General features: G+C 39.3%; 2 protein-coding genes across 2 annotated transcripts in view; one reads left to right on the top strand and one right to left on the bottom strand.

The window, feature by feature from the left end:
* Positions 1-341: 341 nt before the first annotated feature.
* Positions 342-3,206, bottom strand: LOC116399559 (ubiquitin-conjugating enzyme E2 2-like). The gene is made up of 7 exons (XM_031876791.1): positions 3,050-3,206; positions 2,474-2,537; positions 2,266-2,297; positions 1,900-1,977; positions 1,700-1,805; positions 802-895; positions 342-707 (listed from the first exon to the last, which is right to left on the bottom strand). The coding sequence occupies exons 1-7, from the start codon at positions 3,071-3,073 to the stop codon at positions 662-664; spliced, it is 444 nt and encodes a 147-aa protein (XP_031732651.1). The 5' UTR covers positions 3,074-3,206; the 3' UTR covers positions 342-661.
* Positions 3,207-6,218: 3,012 nt separating this feature from the next.
* rgs7a (regulator of G protein signaling 7a) overlaps positions 6,219-24,734 on the top strand; it is a 52,141-nt gene continuing 33,625 nt past the window's right edge. The window contains exons 1-2 of the mRNA XM_031838973.1: positions 6,219-6,406; positions 7,324-7,442. Coding sequence (XP_031694833.1) covers positions 7,365-7,442 — 78 coding nt within the window. The 5' untranslated portion in view covers positions 6,219-6,406; positions 7,324-7,364. The remainder of the gene's footprint in view (positions 6,407-7,323; positions 7,443-24,734) is intronic.

The following is a 24,734-nucleotide window of genomic DNA, read 5'->3' as shown; positions in this document are numbered from 1 at the left end:
TCACCAGTGGAAACCAGATGATAATGGATGGTCTAATTTGAATTGCTAAAGTGAGGTACTATAATAGCCACTATCCACATGAATAACCCTTAGCAAATGGGCCTGAATTAAATGAAAGACAAATATGAATATTAAGTTGTCCAGGAGAGAAACTTCCTGATGTAAAAGGCAGTAAACAGTAAAGGCTACCACCTAGTGGCCATGTGAATAGTAGAACAAGGGGCAGACTGATTTGTGGATGATAGAAATATACTGTACACTGAATCAAACACTTTATGCCACAACAAGAAGGGCCACAGTTTCAGTTTACTCATGTGTATTGACAAGAAACAAGTTGCAACTCACTGATCGATTAATGTCTTTAATGCAAAATAATGAAAAATAAATCCAGTAAGGTCTGGTACAATATAAATCTCTTAAAAGAAAAGTATAATCAGGCCATCTCACCACCGCAACAACAACTTATAATAATGATGCAAATTTAAAGGGGCAAAAAAAGAGAAACAGTAAAAACAGTTAAGTCAAGTAAAGTCCAAGTAGAGAAAGTGCTTCAAGCGAATAAAACACCACAACTAGAACCAGTGTGGATGAGCAGTTGAAACAGTACTGTCATATTTTGAGGTGTTCAGGGATGCGTCATTGTTGCTGAAATTCCAGTTCCTCACATCGCATACCTCTCAGTCCATTCTTTGGCTACTTGGTTGTACCTAAAAGAGAAAAAAGAAGTAGATTGAGTTTCTCAAGATTAGTTGACTGATGAAAGTATTTCCAAATTACAAACGCGTTGGCTTTTGTACTCACCTCGGTCGGTCTGATTTGTAGATGTGCGCAATGTCTGGGACTAGTGGATCATCTGGATTTGGGTCACATAGCAAGGAGCATATGGATAATAAAACTGGAAGAAAAAGACCAAAAATTAGTATGCACACATGTTTCAATTAGATTAAAAAGGACTTCCAACTTCTTAATTAATTCTCCATAAACCAATTTAAATACAAATGGTGAAGCTTTGATTTCATGCACCTTTATATCAAAATTCTGTTAGTTTAGTTTCTTGAAAAAAAGTGTATTTTTAGTCATTATTTTCATCACATATCTACAAAACACGCAATCACACTATTCTCAAAGCGTCAAATCGGTTATAGATCCAAAATCTAGGAGCCCAATATGATCGATCCATCAGATCACTAACACCTTCATTCACTTCCCAACACTGATGGGGAAGAGGAATAGAGCTGAAACAAGTGGTTTCAATAACCACAGATAAAGTCCCTGCAAACAATTATTTCTCTTTATAGAAGAGGAGCAGAATATGAATATCATGGCTGTTTTGGTTGACATCACGTCACACCTGAATTAACTGAATTTAAAGCTGCAGGGTGAAGACAATTCAGTTAAATTGTTTTTTCTAAATTGAAGTACTTTATTTACCCATATTGTACTTTAAATGAGATGAACATTGATATTATTAGAGTATTATTTATAATTAATCCAGTTCAATTTGAAAACTGACTATTTATATAGTTGAGATATTATTTAATTGAACTTTCTTTATGTTATTTTACATTCAATTGCTGACTTCATAGAGATGTTGATACAACTACTAGGCTTCAACATATATGGCACTAAATCACAGCGCAACTTTGACATTATTGTGATATTCCTGACCTTTACATGAGGAAAGGAAGATATTAGTTACCTTTTGATACTGTAAGAGCAGGTGACCACTGCGACCTCAAGATGTCAAGGCAGATGCTACCATTGCTGTTGATGTTTGGGTGGTAAATTTTCGTTGTAAAGGAAAGCTATGAAAACAACAAACAAAGCATTAATAGATCAAATTCCCTTCTGAGGTGATGTAGTTTTGAGCTACTAAATCTCTAAATTTAACAATCTTACCTTTGGTGGTTTAAAGGGATAGTCGGTGGGGAAATGGACAGAAAGGAAGAACACTCCTCCATGATACGGGCTGTCATTCTAAAAAGAAGAGGAAAATATATGTTAAATTATGCCTAGTACTGTGTGGGAAAAAAAATACTATTTTCCCATGTTTAAAGTATGGCATTATGGTATTTCCCCTTTTTCCTATTGTCTAAGAAACGCCACGAGCGTTAGAGACTAACACTGGGATAGAGTGTGCCAGTCTGTGCTTTCAATACAGAACAGAAAGGGTTGTAAAGTCAACATAAAACACTATTGTCTAAAGATCCAGAAGAAGCTTGGTTTTTAAATAAAATTTAGGAAACTAATCCAGAAACAGCTCACCGGTCCCGTGATGGTAGCTTGCCAGTGAAACACTAAAAGAAAACAAAGATGACAACACAATCTGTGTGAATATTTTTTAGTACCAAGGCTTTATACCCACAAATCAGTAATACTGCAACACAGTCCCCACAGTACAAACAAGAATGACAGTGGCAGATTACAGCATTACACTTGAGAAAATGGCAGGTTAATATATTCTTATACTTACAGTCATCCCCTACGGGTCCAGCTGAACATGAAGCTGGAGGGTCCTTCCCCAAGTCTTGTAACTCCTGTACAAATGAACAAAACAACAATTAAAGAGTTTGACAGCTTCCGTAGCACTGTAACGACCGTGCATTGCTTTAAAGAACAAAAAAGCTCACAGTCTGTGACTAACGAACGTTAGCGAACAGCTAGCTAACTAAAATGTCGGGTAATTAAATCATATTGAAAAGTAGCCAACAACACAAACGTACAGGGCGTTGACACTGCTAGTTTGCTAGGCCAAATTTAGCTCGTAGTTAGCTGGAAGTTAGCTCGTTTAAGTTATACTGCTTAACTTAATGTTAGCTAACTGGCTTCTGGGTAGTGTCTTCGGCAGTGACATAGATATCGGACTTGCTGGTAGTGAAACCCGTAACGCTACCTCTCGTTAAAGCTTTCACGACTGTTGGTACGTTAGGTTAGCATACAGATGCTATTAAGCTAACGTTAGCTGGTTGACTGGCTAACGCTATAGCGTCGTTTCCCCGCATCGCCCCAACATTTTCTGTACATTAAGGAAAATCAGACGGATACTTACTTTCTTTATTCTTTTTAGAGCCATGGCAAGTCCTTCAGATAGATTAAGCGAAGCTACAGTGTTAACTTTGACAGCTGTCAGCTACAGCTACGCTCACTTTATGCCTAACCGGTCTTATTTGTTGTGACAAACTGGTTATTTCTTTTGTTTCCGCGTTTTTGTTCGACAATGAAGTATGGAGCGGTGCATTGTGGGGATTTGAGTTTTTTTAGCCAAGTTTGCCAAAACACATGGACCCAGTTCGTCCAATGGAAACCACTCTGTTAAGAATTTAGCAACAGTAAACTTATTAAAATGAATACCGTTTAGAACAAAACTTTAATACAAAAACTAGGCCATTACATCCAAACAGTTATTATAATCTGACAGTGCACCTTTAGGACTACTAACTACTGGAGAATAGTCTTTATTTCCCAGATATGTTAAATTTAAGAATATGTACAAAAATATTATAGATGCAAGATATAGTACTAGTATGTGACCAGCACTGAGGACATTCTTATTTGTGTTTCTTTATTATACTTTATTTTGACCAACATAGAGAAAGGACTGACAACAACACAGATGCTAAAACAACAGTGTTAAAATATAATGAAATGGATGCTAAAATATATTGTAATAGAATGACAACAAATAACACACAAAATATTGGTAAAAGAAGAAATAAAAGTGACTGTACACTGTGCAGTAATAATACAGAGCGGTCATAAATGTGCCCATTTAATGAGGGAAATGAAAGGGTAGCAGAGAATATAACCAATCCAAGGCGCAAGAAAATAAGGACGTCCATAGTTTAGATTTGACAATGGCTAAAATTGGTTCATTCTGTCTGCAGTACAGTGTCTAAATCCAACGTGGTGTTTCGTTTTGACTCAAGGCACTTCTATAGCTAACTGTTTCTTAAAGATATGGGGCCTACTGGGTTCTTCAAACATATCAGAGATGTATTTTGGCCCTCAACACCTGCACTTTAAAATCATATATAATTAACAGGAAACCAGTGTAAATATTTAAGAATGGTCCTTGCAGCAGCATCCTGATTCTTGAAAGGGTCTGCAGGGATCTGTTGGGAAAACCAAACAAGCGACCGTTGCTAAAGTCCAACCTGCTAAGATGAAGGCATGAATGAGTTTCTCTAAATCTTCAATGGATATGAATCTTCCAATATTTACTATTTGTAGATCTGATGCAAGATGTTGCAATTATTGTCTTGATGTGGTTGCTGAGGTTCAAATCTGATTCCATTATAACAACAACATTTCTAACTCTGACCTTGGGTCTTGTATTCCAGTTGTAGTCATGAATTTTGAGTAATGTGCAGGAATACAGGACTAGGCCTAAAGGTATGTTAAATAATAGAGGGCCAAGAACTGAACTCTGGGAGATTCTGCATGTCACAGTGATTGGCTCAGATTCATGATTGCAAAGGTCAGCAACAACATAGCCACTGCCTTCTATACAACCTAAACCAACTGCAGACTATAGCAGACAGGCATTCCTCATTGTCCAGTCTAACACAGGCTGCATTTGTATCCTGAATCACTAATCAGACACAAGTTATTTTGTCAGTCAAGTCAGAATGAAAATGGTTAAGAACTAAATTAACATTTATGTTGTTGTTCAGCTGAATAAAAGGAACTTTCTCAATCATTTCCCAATTAATTTAAGATTTAAGATTAATGTGTTTACTATGGAAGCAGCATCTCGTTGCATGTTTTTATGGATGAATTAAATGACTTTGGAAAAGCTACAGCACATAAACAGATGATTATCTTAACAGCTGATAAGATAACAAGAAAATAATGCAAAGATGAGATGAAATATGGACATCAGTTGACTCACTATCCCCCAAGGCGGAAACATGTTTTTCTACTTGGTGTTGAAACCTATTATCTTCACAAAGCTGTTATAAACTCATCCATTAAGGTTGTACATTATTGTAATTATGACGTTGCCGCTCAGAGGGGAAATGAATGGACTGAATGTTCAGGTTCATCTTGCAGAGGGTGAAAGTCCCTAGAGAGCAAAGTGGAAGACAAACAAACACACAGATAAATACATACAGTACATAGGGAGGAGGGGCACATCTGTCATCTTTCACGCCTGGACTGCTGCATACCTCAAAGTCACAGATTGCAGCAAATTAAGAGATTTTCTATTTATGTATCTATCTATTTACATCTACAGCATTGAATCACAGAAACTCATAGCTCATTTCTAACATTTTGCAGTCAGTGCAGTCAGTTACATATAGAAATAGCTGTAAAATACAAGTGCTGAATTTGACTGAAATACCTTATCCTATGCAGGTGAAAAATTTATTTTTAACTCCTCTGCATACGCAACTATTCATTTTTTCTGAAATAAATGCTAATCTGGTTTCGTTGGGATTAGTATTCTGCTGAAATAGTGTAAGAAAAAAAAAAGACTATTACTGGATGATCCCTTAAAATGCAGCCCTGATTCTGACTTTTGTTTCTTACTGATTTACATTTCGAGTTAAAAACAAAGAAAATGTTTGGCAAGATCTGTTCACTCATTATATTTTTCATCTACATGTATTTTATTTATGGGTGTTTTTAAAATAAAAATAGTTAATTGGGCACAGCAACTGTGGCTCAGTATTTATGTTAATTATCATGTTCCGATTGTTTTAGTTAAAACTGAAACTTTGTTGCTGAAAAAACAGAAAGGAAACTTGATGTTGCAACACAAAGCGTCGATGAACTAATAAGGAACATGTAAATTACTTGGTCATTCAGGAAAAAATGACTGCTGAAATGTGAGTGACATCATGCATTAACTAGTGACGTTTGTCAATCAGACACTCATATATTAATAGTTCATACAAGGTGTCTTCAAAGCTTGGCACCTTACTGACTGTCTGCTGAATATCCCTTTACGTTGTTGGTTCAGAAAAGAATGGAAAATAAAATCAGTGCTTACTTTTGTCCCCTCTTTACCTTTGATAAAGAGTGCAAGTACGAAAATATTCCACATTGACCTATAGCTTTTGGGACCGGCATATGACCGCAGTGCATAGCGGTACACTTTGACTTGGAAAACTAGCTGCATGTCTCCAAATGTAATTTATTCCTCACACGCGATTGGTCATGCATCGATGCGCGTTCGCGCTCCGAGGTGGCGCGCCCGTACTTCTGAGCATCGCTTGGAGGAGAGAGGAGAGATAGAGAGCTGTGCCACACCAAGTGTCCACCGAATGTCTGCCTCTTCACGCTGCCAATGAACAATCCTCGCATTCCTATGTCTGCCAGTTGACATACTGAACGCGAAGGACCAGGTTTCCACCTCTGCAAGGATTCAGGACTCCTACAGCGGGCTGCACGTTTTTTTCAGGTAACCCCCCCCCCCTCCTCCTTCTCCTCCGGTGGCCGATGTCGCTGTGTTGCCAGTGTATTTACGCGCTATTCGTGATTGAGAAGAGGTACGATAACAGGCGAGGGCGGTTTGCGGTAGCTGTCCAATGTGCTGAAACGGGCAGCGGCTTGTGGTGAGAAAAACACAGCATAGTAGGGATGACGGCCTCATGTTAAGAGCAGGTTTCATGACTTCGCTGTTTGCGTGCTATAGGCTATTTAGTGTTGCAGACTATACCTCCCAAGGATGTCGTGTGGGTGTCGTATGGGGAAGAAAGAATGATGAAGCTGTAACGTGCATACGATATCTGTTACATTCGCGCAGTCTTGCACGTTTTGACTACGGCTGCTCTACCCGAATGGATGTGTCTAAGCTGCATTGTTCCCCCCCCCCCCAGGGACGGTGTTTTGTTGTTATTTTTTTACTGTGTTTATCTGTGTCAGGGTCAGGGTCTTCACCTCACCTTATCTTGCCATTGCAATCTGCGGATGCACGGTGCCATGTAGGAGTCGAGGATTGCAGCTGAATCCTCTGATATCAACAAACAGTAAAAGATGATTTTTTTTTGTGCACAATGAATGTAATAGAGAAAATGATAATAGTCCTACATGGTACCAATCACTGCTGTTTAAGTTTAACTTTTGCCCCATTCATTTGGAATTCAAATTGAACTAGTAACCATACCTTGCTTAAAAAAACGTCCTTGTCAAGACCTTGTGAATGGGAACACATGTAGCTCTGCACATCTGTTCCATGTGGAAATGTAAAATATGTTGAAATGTGAGTCCAGGCCACAAGTTATGTAAATTGCTCTCTTCTTGGCAATGTCAAGGCAAGTCACGTTCAAGCCCCATTGTTCTTCTGATGGACCAAAATATCCATTCTGTTCACAACAGGAGCACCTGACATTTCCTGTGGCAGATTTACTCACTGGATCATGGCACAGACCAACAGCGGTGGGCAGGGGACCAACGGGGTAGCGGATGAGTCCCCCAACATGATAGTGTACAGAAAGGTAAGGCCGCTGCTATTTTTAGCCTGCACGTGTGTTTGTGTGTGTGTGTGTGTGTGTGTGTGTCTGAGAGTGTGAGCGTGTCTCGCTTTCATCAATTTACTTAACGATGAGCTGTGCAATGGAAATTGCTATTACTAATGGCAAGACAGTGTTCTTGTGACACGGTTGATTTAGGGTTGTATTGCTACGCCGTGCTTGATGAGAGCATGCAATTATTTTCTCATAACATGTATACCATGCAAGTAGATTCAGATCATGCTCTCTGTCACACACACACACACGCACACACACACACTTTCCAGTTAAACCATCAGCTTTTACTGCGAACATGTTGGAGGATGGATTTTTAACTGACTGCCATTAATAGAACCAAAAGGAAGCCACAGGCTTTTTAACCATTGTACATTACACTGCTAGTGGTGTATCATTTCCCTGTTAAATCCATTACTACATTAGAGAATTAGAGAAAGGGAGGGGGGTGAACTGGCCCACTGCTGAGACACCTTAATGCAGCACTGCTCCAAACATCAAACGGGTTAATAATATAATAATTTGCTGGGAAGATAACAGTTTTTTACTTTGAGGCCCAGTTGTAGTTCCATATACGTATATATATATATACAGTATATATGTATATGAGGGTGTGTGCACTGCTCCTCGAACACTCATTTGGTCTCCCTTGACAAAAATAGCTAAATTTAAGATTAACCTACAAATAAACCATTCTGAAAATTGCTTTTGCTACCATCAGGAGAGCCTTCTGTTCCCTGGTGGTGTAATTATTGTCTTATAGTTTGCGTTTTATTTTCTGACATCTTTTATGAACCACGCGGTATGTGTTACATGTCTTGCACATAAAATCAAATACCTAATTCACTCATCCCACGTGTCGTTATTCCATAATCAAATGAGGCTGGATTCTAGCTTATGGTGTTCTGCAAATGTATTAAATATCTACAGTATCACACCAGAGCAACAACAGCTGTATGTGTGTGCATGGACATTGCCTGACGGGAAATGTAATGCTTTACTTCACTCTCAGATGCACCAATGAAGTGATCATTTTCTCATCTTACTTGTGGATGACTCAAGCGTTGAGTGAATTTCTTCATTTCATTCTCTTCACCCTTCAGCGAATGCTCCCATTCCATCTGTGACAGCATCTGCACGCCAGGAAGGGGATACGCTTAGCATGATATCATAGCTTGGCGGTCTTTTATAGCACTCGCAGCGTGTTAGGCAATGTTACTGCCAGCGTGGGACAAGATTTGCTGGAAATGCTGCTAAGCAGAAATGTTTCAGAAAGGTTATTCTTTTTATTTTCTAAGTCACAATTTTCATTTTCCCAATGCAGGACGACTGGCCCATAAACTAGCCTGTTGATAAGTAAGCCAAACAATGAGGATAATGGATAATAGATTAATGTGACTGCTTTTGTCGTCCCTTGTAATGTTGGAGGAAGCCATACCTCTTATTAAATATCATTTTAGGGGAGACAGCCCAGGGGAATAATTGAAAAAGAAAAAGGAACACCAATACATTATGGCATGACACTTCTCCAGTTGATTTCTTACATTGGGACAATTACACATTTTATGAGTTACAAGTTTTCAGAAAATGTATGTTTAAATATGCAAATGAGTGTTTTTAGGAATACAAATGTTATACAAATCAGACTTTGAATGATGTATGAGCAAAACCCCTCTATAAAATCCTTCAGTATATAGTTAGGAATGAACCTGGAAAGTTTGGTGTATGTAGCGTGACAAAAACATTCATTTTGAGAAAACAACCGATATGTACTGTAAATTCCATGCATTTTGCAACAATCTACAGGTGAATAAGACTGTAAGCCATTTTTTTGCATTACTTTTGAGAAATATTAAATATAATATTATATATGAAAAATGATTATTGTGGATGTCTTCTTTCCAAGTCTCAAAGAAGACATGTTATGGCAGCAAAATAGCCCGAAATAGGAAATTGACCAGTGAATGAAAAACACTGTTTTTGCACGGGGCTTCTCCCCTTTAATATGAAACAGTATCAAAATACGCTAAGGCATGAAAGCTAGTCGCATCCTGTATATTAAATATTAACTTGAGGTCTTTCCCACCTATTCGATTACATGTGATGTCTCTTCCTGTTTTCTGCTATTCATCTGAAAGTCCGGCTTTTTTCGATCATGCCATGAACGATCTGAAGAACCAAGCATGCAAATGAGAAAAATATCAATAGCTTGTGTGTTGACTTAGCAGCATTATACTTCAGGAACCACATTGAAGAGTTATTTTATTTCTTCAAAATTAGGAGGCAGCATTTCAGACTTCAGGGTCAGTTTATTCTCTTGATCAGATTATTATCTTCGTCATGAAGCACTCCGACATCATCCAGTTCTTCACTTCTCAACACTTGACCACACATGGCCGCAGCTTGGCTCTGTACACCGACTGACCTAGATACACTGCAGAATGAAAGAACATGGTGAGGATGAAATTGTGTTTCTGGAGTGGGTTTAATTCAAAACTGCAATTGGAAGAGCGCTGTCTGGAGACGTGTGGATACGGCCAGGATGAACAGGTGCCCCAAATGCTTTTCAGATGGAGATGACTTGGCAGAGGTGTTGCAACCCACACTGACGGCCTCGCTAAACGAGCTCAAATCTCAAGTGGAAACCATGCTTTCATGTTCTGTTTTGCTGTTCAGACATCTTGTGCAGGAATATCATGAATACACAGAGTAAATGCTTTTATAAAATGGTGATATTAAGCACATCTACTCGATAGTTGAAAACGTGCTACTAGTGCATAGAGTCCTGTAGGAATGAGTCCTAAAACCAGTAAATGAGTTTGCATTTGTGCACTGCTGGTTCCCTCATCTTGAATCAATGTTTTTCTTTAAATATTTTTTAGTTTAGATGACTAAAATAAGGTATGTGGTTAAGACAAGTGTAAGATATTTTAATGTTTTGTTCTACGATATAAAATACATCAGTAAATACCCCTCACGTGAATCTTGAAGGTTTTATGAATGTCAAAAAAGCCGGTTGCTTACAAGTGGCTAAATGAGACTACAAAACGTCATCACGCCGACTAGCCCGCCTTTGCAGCCTCGTTGTGTTTATACTCACGCTCATGCAACCGTGGAGTAGTTTGTTTACAGCCTAACGTTAGCTTTTTACTTCTGCCGATTGGATTCACGCTTCAAAAGTCATGAGTGGTGTTCATTCGTGAAGATGTTGCTGAAGAAAACGTGTTAGCATCAAAAACGTTTGTTTGCCACGGAGCTTATTTTTTTGCAATAATCTAAAATCCAATTGAAAAATCCCATTGGCTTTTGGTCGAGGGAATCAGTGTATGCAGTGCAATGCTAACTTCCGGTGTTGGCCTACAAACATACGTCATCCCTGTAGACCTCTATAGTAGTGGAAGGATTACGTAATGTGAGCAGAGGGAGCTTGATTGTTAAGGACTGCAGATTCTGGTTTGATAGTCTTTCCACTGGGAGCATGACTACATCCTTGAACTCTCTCAGTCCTTTTTTTTTCTCTCGGGCCCATCCATCCCTCCGCTCCTGTCGTTAACGCCTTGATGAAAATAGATGCGTGAGCTGAGGTGTTGACCTGCTTGCTGTGGAGATTTGAGCAGAGATGTCTGTTTTCCTCAAGGATGCACACAGGCACCTTGCTTTAACGCACATACCCGAGATTTATCAAATATGCAAATGCACAAGTACACACGCAGCATTTAAACAGACGCATTTGGCGAAACAAACGTACACACACACAGCTGGCATTGTGATAAACTGATTTTATTGACAACAGTCGCTGGTGACCCTAACTACAAGTGATATGTCCGAACTCCTCCTGTTTTATCAAGAAAAGCCAATAAAATGTTCAGTGCAATGGATTCAGTGGATATGCAGTGCATGTCTGAGGGTTTAGATCATTACTTACCATATAAAAGCATGTGTGATGTCTTGCTGCTCTCACATCAAACATGTCAGGCTTTCTGTATATCATCAAGTGTACCAGAGAGTACAGTATGTGTGTGCGTGAGTGTGTGTGTGTTTTCATGCCTGCTCACATGTGTGCACCATGATTAATGCTTTGATGCATTTGCGAGCATGTGTGTATGCTGTATGTAGGGCGAATGTTGCTAAGAGAGGGTCCTGAATTTTTTATGGGAGCCTAAAACAGCTCTGGCGAAGTTCTTAGCCACTCAGCACGGGGAGGGAGCAGCCAGCGCTGTGTGTGTGTCTTTGTAGGTATGCTGTGCGCTGATTGTAATTTAGTGAGTGGTTAAGAAAGAGGAAAAGGAACACAGTAATATTTGAATGATTAGAGTTAAATTATAGATAGCTATAGTATGTATAGTTTTCTCTACATTCACTTCATCCTCCGAAAGTGAAAATGTGAGATATTTCCTGATTGAAAATTATTCTCTTGCTTCTCCCACCCCAGACGAATTAGCAGAGCTTTTCAGTGCAACAAAAACGTTTCTTCTCCAGTCATTTGGCTTGAAATGTATTAAGTTATCGATCCAAATGCTACAATATTCCTAATTTTTCTAGAAAAATTAGATTTTTAGGACGTCATATAAGATAAAATGAACAAATTTATTTTTTTGCAGTATAACGTAACTACTGTTCTTCCTCTGTGGTGTAGTATGTGACAGCCCACTCTTAATTACATCTGAGCTGCTGACGGACATTTCTTACCCAGTAATTGTTATTCTAGCAGCCAGTTGGGCTTCTAGAGCCATTCATTCTATATGTATTTACTTTTTCTGTTCTGTTTCTTCACAATGAGCGCATGCAATATATGTCACACTGTTATTGTTGTCTTCAGTTCATATGGGAGAGTATACTGTTTTAATTTCTGTTTACATAAATGTCAATACGGTGCATCTTTGAAGTAATTGGTCCCTGGTCTTTTCTGCAGATAACGATGATGTGTAAAGAGTGTATGAGTCTGCGGTTTGTATTGTTCTCGCACCACTTTACAGTATGTTAACAAGCTAACTGTAGGTAATATGCCCAAACAAATGTCAGATAACAGAACAATCCAAAATAAAGTATATTTATTGGGACTTTTATGTCAAGTTCAACCGTTCAAGTAGCTGTTTGACCTGATAGTAGACGTAAAGCTATAAACATGTTTTTACCGGTAGTTTCTTTACATACATTAGAAAAATTTGCGAGTCACTGATGAATATATGCTTCAAATCATCATCATTCAACATAGTCACCAAATTGATTTCATGTCATTAGAACAAATACTATTACATGTCATGACATCAGTTTGTGGAGCAATTACCAAAAAAAGTCTTCTTCTTCTTCTAGACTGCTGTCAGCCAGAAATAGCTTTTGCATGCAACTATAGTGCAACCGGAATAATTAGGCCAGAGAGAATAATTATGGTCAATGGTCAAGTCAAAAAGATTATCAACATTTCTTTCCAAGCTTTTCTTCTCACAACATTAGCATTCTCTCTGCGTTTTCAGCTACAGGACAGTGAAAAGCGTGTTGATGCCGCACCGTGAGATTTGAACCATATCCTCTCAGCGTGACTCAGGAATGAAGTAATGAACGAACAAATAACAAACAGGGCAAAGGTATTAGTGCATAATATTGATTTTATCAATTGATTAAGTGGCTGTGTACAAGAGATTATTTTGCAGGAACAAGACTTTCCCTCTTCTCCCTCTACATCACTGCAACGCAGCAGTAATACAGGAGTGTTAGGTAATGCAGAACTGCAGCCATTATTAATACACCAGTCTTGGTTTAGACTACTACAAATTCAGCAGAGATCCCGTCATTGGAAAGCATTTCTCAACCCAAGCCTAATCTGCATCTGTTAAACATGACCGATATCTGTCTGCACTGTTATCAATACAAATTCCCAACCATCCTACATTGTTTGTGAGTCATGAAGCGGAGAGAACTGAATACATTTTTTTCTCAGTTGAGAGCCAGATTGAAGGGTTCTTGTACTGCCTGTCTCCCTCAATCTGCAATCAGAAGATCAGGAAGACCGAGAGAAAGAGGGAGAGAGGAGGGTGGTGAGGTGGAATGATCTATAATTGCCAGATCAGAGAGAAATCTTTGTGTGTGAAGTAGGGCTCTTTGTAGTCAGCTTGCCAGCCAGGCGATTTCTCTTCCTGTGTGTGAAAACATCCATGTTCGTTTTTGCATACACAGTTGAGTGTGGGGGTTTGGCAGACACTGTCGGATATAAAATTGGCATTTATGGCTTTTGTGTGTTTTAAGCTAACCCATTTTTCCTGTTTTAGCTGACGTCAATACCTAAATGCCAATTAGAGGAGCTGGCATCATACTACGGGGGCTATGATAATCCACCTTTGCTGCGTCTTGTCACAATGTAACCTATAACATTATATACAGTACACAAACAGCATAATTGACTGGAGGCTTTCTTGATAAACAATTTGAGAATGCTTACAGTCCATTTCCTGTGAGTCGTTCATTCTCCTCTGTCCTACTTTTTAGTCTTCAAAGAGATAATATGAAGTGACAAAATAAACAGAAAAAAAAGGCAGACAGAGAAGGTGGCAGAGTTACTCTATCACTTACCACATCTGAATAATCATAAGTACTCTTTCTTAGCTTAGCAATTAGTCAATATTAGTGGCCATTGTCAATTAGCAAGCTTTGTTTGGATCTATATACTATCTCGGGCTGGAAGCCAGAGCCATTAAAGTGGCAATTGTTCTCATACAGTTTTTTGGGGAAATGGAATTCTACTTTAATTATGTTTTAGCAGACAAAACATTAAAATCCTGTAAAACATACAGAATTTACTGTCAAACTGTAGCTTTCTTTTGTAATCCTGTAATGAACTCTTTAAAGGTGCTAAATTTGAAACTCAAAGCATTTATTTTAGAGCATTAATCTATAAAGATATAGTGGGGTAATGCGTCCTGGGCAGAGAATCATGTGTTGTAATAAGAGCTTGTCTGTGCTTTGCTTACGGAGTTGGTTTGGTTGCGCGTACATCCCACACCAGCATAAGCTAATCTCCACACTACCCTCAAATCAAATCAAATCGACTTTTATTGTCACACATGTACACAGCGTAGCATACGCAGTGAAATTAAATCTTTGCATTTAACCCATCCTAGTATTAGGAGCAGTGGGCAGCTATTCCTCATATACCCAGGAGGAGAACTGGCACCTGTCCAGCTAGTTCACGTTATCCATGAACATCATACTAGTATTACACTCATGCATGGCCCCCACCTCATGACAAACCACAGGTCCTAATTATCACCATTTCTCAAGCCACTCAAACAATGATATTAACTATCAAAGACTATTACACCAACTCTCACAGAGACGAAGAAACTCCCCGCAGAGGCTCACAGACAACTCCGAGAGCTACTATACAGACACAATAAGTCTCGCCGACGCGTCTATTTATAAAAAGTCTCCGTTCAAGTCTGTGCGCACTGTGCGCTCACATACTCAACTACACCTGTCCTAGTCAATAAGCAAACCAATAAGAATGTTTTAGAGGAACAGTTGTGAACTTTTCTAACTTAGAGTACATTTCATATAAACATGAATCTGTTGAACCCTCTACAGTTACTGTTAAGCTATCCCTTCTGAACATTAGAGTTCTTCTGAACAAGTCATTTTTAATTAATGATCTTAAAACAAAAACGTCATCTTCTTACTCTAAACTGACGTGGTTGCATCCAGCAAACGCTACTACGACCCAGCTCCTCTAAATTCACTTTTATGAGTGCTGCCAGTACAGACAGGGGCGGAGAGGGAATAGCAACAATCCTTTTCAATTCAATCCTTTTGGTCAATTTGGTGACTTTATATCAGTTCAATACCTCACTAAGTGTTCTCCTGGTATTTTGATTGTAACTATTTACAGGCCTCTCAAACACTTAGCTAAAGTTTTTGGCACAGACTTTGATTGTCTTATCATATCAAGGGATTTCAACTTGCAGGTGGACAATCCGAAGAACAGGTACACTGAGGAGCAAAATGCACGACTTGATACCTTTAGCCTAACACAGCATGTACACCCGTCAAGGACCATTTCATTTTTTTTCTATGATGTGTCTATGTTCCCACACACTCAGAGCACTGAGAGCCATAACTGATCGCACGAGTGCTCCCTTTGAGCATGCACCTTCAAGGACCTCAAGTCAACTGTCAGGCTCTGGAGATGATTTGCTGACTCATTTTAATTTAAAAACGGTAAATATTATGGATGACTTTGCTCCAGTAAAAGTTAAGACAGTCACGAACAAACAGAACGTACCATGGAAACAACATCAAACTGAAAGATTGCAACTGTTGAGAATTTAACTAGCCCCCTTCACGGTTGGCAATGAGTTTGCGTGTTTTTCAAAGGTAATATTGATGAAATCAGACAGAATATATTGTCTTAACTAAGGCCATTCCTAATCCTGCAATGTTAACAAAAGTGAAAAAATAATTTGTTTATCTGTCCGTAATTCCGATCTGCTCCAAAATGTAATTGGTTCCTTCGCCCATGCTACACCATTGCACCACGTGTCATGAAAATTGGGCCCATAGTTTTCCATAATCCTGTCGACGAGTAAACAAACTGAACCGAAAACATAACCTCCTAGGCAGATGGAAATACTAACAACTCAACATTTGGAATTACTGGCAGCAAAGCGAGGGGAACTCAAGAATTGAGTATGATAGACAATCAAACTCTGGAAAAGCAGTTCAGAATCTAAACATCAATCATCAGGGTCTAAACATGGTTAGATATCAAGAAAAGTGGCCCAGATACAATCAAACTTTGTGTTTTTTTTTACCTGACAGTACAGAGTATTTTCTCAGGAGTAAACAAACCCCATTTTAAAAACCATGTGGAAGCAATAACTAAATCAGCTTTTTACTATCTCAAAAACAAAGCCAAACTCGGAGGCTTCATGTCAAAACACGATTTCGAAAAAACTCATTCAGGCTTTTATTATCAGCAGGGTTGACGACAGGCCTTCCTAACAAGACCATCAGACAGCTTCAGCTTGTACAAAATGCAACTGCTAGAGCTCAAAACAAAAAAAATTGACAACCTTACTCTGATGCTTAAGTCCTTAGACTGGCGTCAAAGAATTGACTTTAAAGCAGTGGAGAGAAATGTGCTGGTAATACGTATACTGTCAGAACTTAAACACGGTGACGCAGCTCTTAGCTGCTATGCTGCTTGTCTCTGGAGCACACTTCCAAGACTTAAACCCCAACTGATTGAATGCACTCTACCGTCTATGTTTTGTTAGCTAATGTAATGCACTCTTCCTTTTTAATCTTTTAATTTCATGTGTTCTACTAATTGTTTTATTTGTACTGTTATTTTTCTGTGATTCCTTTATCTGCTCTCTTGGAAATCACTTTGAATTGCTGATGTGGATGAATTGTGCTATAAAAGGAACATGCCTATAAGAAATATGTTTATTCACTTTCAAGATATAAAAGTCTGTCTGTTCTGCCCAGCTACCTTCAAAGCTCTCTAATTAACACGTTATACGTGTTTGTACGGATTGAATAAATTAGGTATAATGTGTTAATTAGTGAGCTTCAGAAATGCTGCTTGGCAGATTTTGTTTCCAGGCTTTATAGGCCAACTGGCTGCTGGCTCCAGCTTCATAGTGAAGGTACAGATATGAGAGTGGTATCAATCTTCTCATCAAACTCACAGAAAGAAAGTGAATATGCATATTTCTAAAAAAGGTACTATTCCTTTAAAGTATGGTTAGTTTTAGGCCGAGGTTACTGAATGATCATGGTTAAACATGACAAAATTCAATATTTACCTCTAGTATAAGACAGGACCCAAACCTGGATCTCCAATCTCAAAGTAATAGACTTTATTTGGCCATTGAACTCAAAATGGCACAGTACTTCCTGCGTTGGCACTAAATGCTAAATCATAGCTGCATATGAACAAAGCTGTAGCAGACAAAGTGCAATACATCAAATCATCAATCTTGACATTGTTCATCTTCAGTGAGGTGGTAAAATATTGAATAGCGGACTTCACTGGGTGATGGTTTGGGCTGCTCTGTGGAGACAGTGAAAAGATACCAGGTCTGTTTTGTTCTAAGCTCTCCCAACTGTGTAGGCTGCCACAGCTGGAGTCTTTAGTCCTGTCTGTTAGGGTTATATAAGGGTCTAAGGAAGCCTGGGCATTAAGATAGAGGCTGACTCAGGCCTCGCATCCGTCCGGTCATTTACTTCCCGCTCAACATTTAGCAAAAGATTACAGGAGTGCCCAGGCCAGAGTTGTGAATAATGAATCCAGTTTGATGGTCTAAATGAGGACAGAGATGCTCCATTAGGACTAAAGGGAAACAGAGAGGGGTAACATGTCGAGGAGACAGACAGAGGCCGTTTTATTTGCTGTATTTCTCCGTGTTTAACACACACTGGGTTTGTTTCTGTGCATACATCTATGTGTCCTTGTTTATAGGATCATCTGAATCTCAACTGCGTCCATGTCGTCTCTACTTCTAATGCACTCCCCGCTTGTTTCTGATGAAGGTCCGTTTCTTCCCCACACTAAAGTCTACGATGTATAAATTCCCACTCGCCTGCCCGTCTCTATGTCTTGATGCATTAGACATTGTGTCTCTGTTCATTATAGATACTCGATATCCTATTGGCTTCTCATTTTTCAGTTGCATCCCTTCCCAATATGTTCACATCCAGTTGCATTGAGCCGATAGAAAGTGATTCCTTTTTATTTTTTACGACAGGTCTACAGTACTTTCTTCCTGTTGTGGCTTCAGTCTTTAGAGTGCTGCCCAGACCATTAACACTGAGGTATTTTAGAAGTGAGTACGCTACACATCTTAACATGTATTGGTGCATTAATTTAGAATGTAGATACAATTTTGGTTGTGAAGAATAATAGTTTAATAGACATCAGATCCATTATGTGGAGCATGAACCAAAACACTACCTAATTTCTCCTAATTGCAAAAACGTACTTTTTCTAAAAATGGCATTGCTGCTCAAATCAATAATAACATTCACTAAAGCATTCTGCCAAAGAAAAATGAAATATTGGAGGAATGCCGTTCTCCAAAACAACCCTTGTATATTTCATCTCAAATCAGTGCCAAAGCTAAAGTCATATTTGCACGTCAAGAGCTTTCAAGAGTAAATAGAAATAAGAAATCTTGTCATCTTCTCCGGAGAGTATTTCATGCATTACCTCCCTCCTCTGTAATATATTTTGGCAACTCTGTGTGTCTCACTCTGTCAGTCTGTCTTTCTCTCCCGCTCTCATTCTGTCTCTGTCTCCATCTCAAGTCTGGACTTCAGACTTTTTCATCCCAGTTTCCCTCACTGTCCGTCTCTCGCGCTGGTGTTCACACTTTGCCCTTTTCATTTTTATCGCTTTTATCCCCCCCCCACTCCCCCGCCCACTCTCATGCTCTTTTTTTCGTTTCAGGTCTTTGATGTTTCTCACATACCCACAATATCACACTAAGTTTGTCTCTTTGTCTCTCTCTCACTCACCCTGATGCACATTTTCACTCTCTTTCTACACCCACCCCACCCCCCCCTCCAGCGTGTGGTTTCTTACCAGTGAGGCATCCATCCACCTCTGTCTGTCTGTCCCCTCCTCTCACGCCTCTTTTTGAAGTCATCAGAGTCCTAGTCAGAGCCCATACCACTCCAGTTAGCTTTTATCCTCGCACAGAGAGAAGGAGAGGGATGTATTTACACCCTGCCGGAGCATAGTCATCTCTCCTCCTGTGTGAAATGATTCACTCGTGACTCATAGCTTCATTGGGAACTCTTTCTAAACAAACAACTATGGACTGTGGCATTTTCCATCCAAATTGACTGTAACTGTAACTGAGAGTGCTGTCCTGATTGTCTCCCTGCAGCTCGGTGCCGCTCTCAACAATGAGGAGTCATTCTCCAAAAAGCAATCATGTCTCAGTGATTAGCCTGCCATGACTGAGTGCCATCGCGCAAATCCAATACCGGCAAAATAATAAAAGCCAAACAGCAATTGTTCCAATGGGTACATTTTCATACGTTTTGAGACATAATCTTCATTTGCTAAACAGACTGAGACACACCTTTGTCTGAAACCGTGCACTTCGCAACACATCCCTGTGGCAGACAGACACAAACACACACACACACACTCTTAGCTAGCAGGTTGCAGCGTGTTGAGCAGCTTCCACCTGCAGCCCACTGAGCCTCACAGCTTCACAACCATTAGTTCAGCTTAGCAAGCACAGCCATCCACAGTACAGCGTAGTCTATAAACCCCGGGTGCCATCTTGACTCAATCGGCTGCTGCTTTTTTCTCTTCTTGTGCCTTTTCTGTGCTAAAATGCAGCAAAGTAAGGCAGCAGCAAACAAAATGTATGCAGCTGGGGTGAGAGTTTCTTAAATATCTCGGCTATATATGTAAGTGTCTGCTTCAACAAACTTGTACTATTATATGGTCAAGAGTTTTATGTTATATTTAAATCATAGATTGTATCTAAGTGGACGTGGTCACTGTGACATCACTAATTAGTGTGTGGACTGACGTTGTGAAGCCTCGAGTTTGGCATTTGAGCCGTCGTCATCTTGGCTTTCTGCAACCAGAAGTGATACAAAAAGGGCGGAGCTAAGTACAACCGAACAATACAATTAACTTTCATGAACTGAAAACACACCGTGAAAGGGTTAAAGCTGTAAGATGAAAGCACCAGACAACGCCATGGTAGCAACTATTAATCACAAGGTAGGCACGCCCTAAAGCATACTCTGCTTCATTGTCTATTGTACTCTAAATGGGACCATCATTTACTAAATGAACATCATTCTGTATTGAAAAAGACTTGAAACTAGCGATTGAGACCATAACTCATGTTCACAATGTTTGCTGAGGTAATAAATCAAGTGAGAAGTATAGTCATTTTCTCATAGACTTCTATTCAATCAGACTTCTTTTTGCAACAAGAGGAGTCGTCCCCTGCTGGCTATTAGTAAGAATGCAAGTTTAAGAGACTTCAACATTGGCTTCACTTTTCAGACCCAGAGGTTACCACCTAATTTAAATACAGGGAGGTAATACATAATGCTAGAGATGTAGAGTTTAATTAGCTTAGCTTGCTGTTTTTATAATCTGAATGAAAAATACAAAGCAGCCTATATTAATTCCATGTATTTCAATATTTGGAGGGGTAATTGACAGAATTATAGTTGTAAAATATGAGAAGGTAAATTAGAATCTGCACGGAAGACTTTTGGCCTCATCAAATTAAGTCAAAGTCTGTCTTTCTTGTCCAGGCAGCAATGTAAACAAGATGATTATTCACAGCTATTCTGATGTAGCCAATTGGCAATAAGCCAATGGAAATGCATAATAATAAACAATATTCTTGAAAATATATTTGGTAATGATAGGAGATGTTTTTAGCCATGCTAGACGTGTGGCTCTATTAATTAGGCCTATTGGGTGGATTGACATTTTGTAGAGATATTCTTGTTCCCCAGAGGCGGACAGTACATGTAGTGCACTAGATATAAAGCATGGAGTGACTTTGGACAAAGCCCTTGTCTTGTTTGAAGTTTACTTATAAAATGCTGCAGTACGTGCTGTTTTTAGGCATAACATCTAATTCAAAACCACTGTGCCACTACTTTCAGCAGAACTCCTTATCTTGGGAACCGTTATTCTATTCATCTTGGTTGTCAAACGATCCCAGTTGTAGTGTCTCATCACTGATCAGCTAATCGAGAGATTCCTGTCTGTCCTGTCTGGTTGTGCTTTCTCCTGCCGTCCGTTTTGTTTCTACTGCGATGGCTGCTCTGTTGGAATCCCCATGACAACCACACCAGCAGTCTGTCAAATGCTATTATCTCAAACACTTCAACAATGTGTCCAGCACACCGTCAGCTCGCAAAGTGGCAGAACATGAGTGTGTGTGTGTGTGTGTGTGTGTGTGTGTGTGTGTGTTGTAACTAGGAAGTACTGTACTTAAGTTCAATTCTGAGACTCTTTAACTTGAGTATTTCTATTTTCTGCTACTTTGTTCTACTCCACTACATCTCGGACGCAAATATTATACTTTTTAATGCACTAAATGTATTTATTTACTTGTAGATTTAGATTATTCATACAAAATTTAACTCAACTATTATATTATGATGAACTATTATGGATTAAAGGGATAGTTCAGGTGTTTTAAAGTGGGGTTTTATGCATAGTCAGTGTGTTTCAGACAGAAGATGACGGTTGGCAAAAACCCAAGTGTGGAGGAACAGACAGGAGAGAGTTCCAGCATGGGAGCAAAGTAATGTATTGCTGTGGATGGATGCAGCAGCAACATGTATTTTCACTACATTAAACAGAGACCCACCTGAAAGAGTAAATATCCATTTCTGTGTGCGCTATATTTAGAATATTTTCCGATTACTGAAATGAAAGTGAACCTTATCCATACTTTTTTTGTTAATAGAGTGGCTTTGAAGATAGCTTTGATAAGTTTTACTTTCAGTTCAATTCCCTGTTGGAAAATATTCAAACATTTTTTTTAGGTTAGCCTTCATATTAGGTGGCTAAAACATGTTTTGCTGTTGCTACGTCCACTGCAGTAAATTGCTTTGCCCCCGTGCTGGTACTCCAGTCTGTTTCTCCAAACTGGGGGTGTGCCGACCGTCATCCACTCTAAGTTATATACCGACTACACATATGTACCTTATACAGATCCACTTCAAAACGCCAGCAGTGCATAAATACAATTAGCTCCATTTTAGAACTAGTGAACAAAGCTATTGAGAGTGTTTCCTGCCTAATAAAGCCACCTTAACTGTAGACCTAAGATGTGTCAACCGAGAAATGTGTCAATGGCAAACAAAATGGTTTGCACCCCAAAAAGCCCTTGACTTATTTCTTTTACAGAGAGGACGAGGCAGAAAGCAAGGAGTGTACTGGCAGATAGCTCCCGTCCTCTCTTCAGCCAGTTCTTGAGCTCCGGGAGGAGCTTTAGAGTCCCTTTGGCGACTAAGTACCGCCAATATTCTCAACTCAGTAAAATAACTGAGAGCATTTAAGACGCATACACTGATATTAACAGTTTTAATGTGACATATGACTCTGTCTATGTGTTTGATTTAGTTACTGCTTGTCTGTTTTTTATGTTGTTGTTTCTTGTGCGAGGTGAGCTGATGACAGATTTACAATAACAATATATATTCTATTCTATTTTATTTACCAGCTGCAACATTAAAGTGATGTACACTTGAATGCATCACTAATCATAATTCAGTGATTTGATATATGTATATATGATTTTTAAATGGGCCATTCTCCATAATGAATACTGAGTAAATTAAGTATATTCTAATGCTGGTACTTTTGAGTTTGATTTTGAATGCAGGACTTTCAATTGTAACAGAGGATATTTACATTGTAGTATTCCTACTTTTACTTAATCAAATATCTGGATCTTTCTCCTCCCATTGCCTGCAGTATAATGGCTGAACTTATGCATCTTTTACCAACACCTTTCACTTATAACTACATTCATTAAAAACACAGAAGATCTACAGAAATAGGATTTTAAGTTGCCCTTCATGGACATTTTGGTGCTAATACTAATGTAACCTTTTTCTCAAATAGTATGTTTACTCTTTTTGACACGACACTTACAATTTTAATTAGGACATACTGTGTATCAGGCCCTGTATCTCATCTCTGATCGGCCTGTAAATTAGAGGCTGGGCATTGTTAACAGTGTTTCCCATCTGCCAATAAAGCCCCAACACCGATCTCCTGGACTTGTATATTGACAACATTGCCTCTTCTTTCTTGCTGCCTTTGCTTGACAAACGATATGTGAGCTTGAGCAGAATGAAAAAAGACAAGGTCAGGTTTAACAATGCATTAGGATATGGTAGGACGGGTCTCTATTGCTTGCAACTTACTGATTTGATTGGTTGATATTGGCTTCCCTTGCCCGTCAGCAGAGCCGTGTGTAAATGGAAGAGCTGGTATTGGAGCAGGTGGGAATGGATATGTCAGGGTGAGCATGGATGCACATGATTTGAATAGTTATCATGTCCTGAAGGACTGCATGGATTGAGGCAATTTACTTTTTCCGGTGGCCTCATTTGCAACATACCTATGCTCTAAATTGTATCGAACAACCGTAGCAGTGATTAAGTTTTGATTTAGCCTGGAGTCCATCTATGTATCAGAAAAATCACCATGCTATTCTACCTGATGACTGTCTGAATCACTCCACAAGTGACAGACGTTTTGAGAGGTTCAACAAAGCCTATCGTCCATCATCTTTATTGCTCCGTAGTTCAAGTGTCACTTGCGTCAAACAGTCTTCCCTTATCGGTTTATTGTCTATCCCGACTGCTGTGTCCTCTGAAGTGTGCACGTCCTGTCAGATACCCAGTCCTCGTCTTGTCTCGGTTCTGCAGACAGAAGAAGGCAGAAGAATGTCAGCCTGCCAGTATCCAGCTGCTTCTCTCTTATTGGTATTCAGGGCACACGGAGCCGTCCTGTTGCACGTGCCAAGGAGGAATGTGGGAAATGAGGGGATGGAGAGAGGAGCGAGGACCCCTCCCTCTCATGTTTTCTGAACCTAAAAATAGACTGCATCCTCCCGTTATTTTTTATTCCCAGTTCATCCGTTTCCACACCCAGCATCCCTCCCTGGATCTCCCTTTGTTTTCCTCTCATCCTCGTCTCTCTGTTTGATCCAAGTAAACATGCTCTCTGGTGCCCAATGATAAGACTCCTGAAGTGCAATGCCAGACAGTTTGGAAACTGCTAACAGGCTTGATAAAGGATTAACTATAGGGGTGATTTCATTTAACACTACGTTATTTCCATGTCCAGACGGCACTGTTTAACCACCAAAAATAAAAGCATGATGATTAAAAGCTCCAAAGTACAAATCTCCTTCGTGTCTGCTGATTGCTAATCACGAATAAGTGTCTTTTATGATTGTTTCATTGTAATTGTCTGTGGATGGCTGATAAATAGATGATAGCATGTTTATTTTAAGTGTTTGCATATACTCCTGTCGGCATCTTTTAGCAACCATTAGTATTTAGATATTAAATCCTATTTTTGCCAATTTATCTGAAAGTAATGTAGCTTTCTTTTTACTCTATCTACTAATTTATGATTGCATGCTGTTTGAGTGATGAAATCACGGTAGGTGGGCAGGAGGGATATTGGCTTTCAGTGGATTATGTTCTCGCACATGGCCAACCTTGGCTTAGTCATCGCGCCCACTG

The sequence above is a fragment of the Anarrhichthys ocellatus genome, unplaced genomic scaffold, assembly GCF_004355925.1.
Source record: "Anarrhichthys ocellatus isolate YVR2014 unplaced genomic scaffold, GSC_Weel_1.0 scaffold3, whole genome shotgun sequence".
Lineage (NCBI taxonomy): Eukaryota > Metazoa > Chordata > Actinopteri > Perciformes > Anarhichadidae > Anarrhichthys > Anarrhichthys ocellatus.
This window is presented reverse-complemented; position numbering and strand designations above follow the sequence as displayed.

Coding starts and splice junctions, on each gene's coding strand:
- LOC116399559 (XM_031876791.1), bottom strand. CDS start 3,073: ATGGCTCTAAAAAGAATAAAGAAA. Junction 2,538..3,049: donor CTCTAAAAAGAATAAAGAAA/GTAAGTATCCGT, acceptor TCATTTGTACAG/GAGTTACAAGACTTGGGGAA. Junction 1,978..2,265: donor AAGCTACCATCACGGGACCG/GTGAGCTGTTTC, acceptor TCTTCTTTTTAG/AATGACAGCCCGTATCATGG.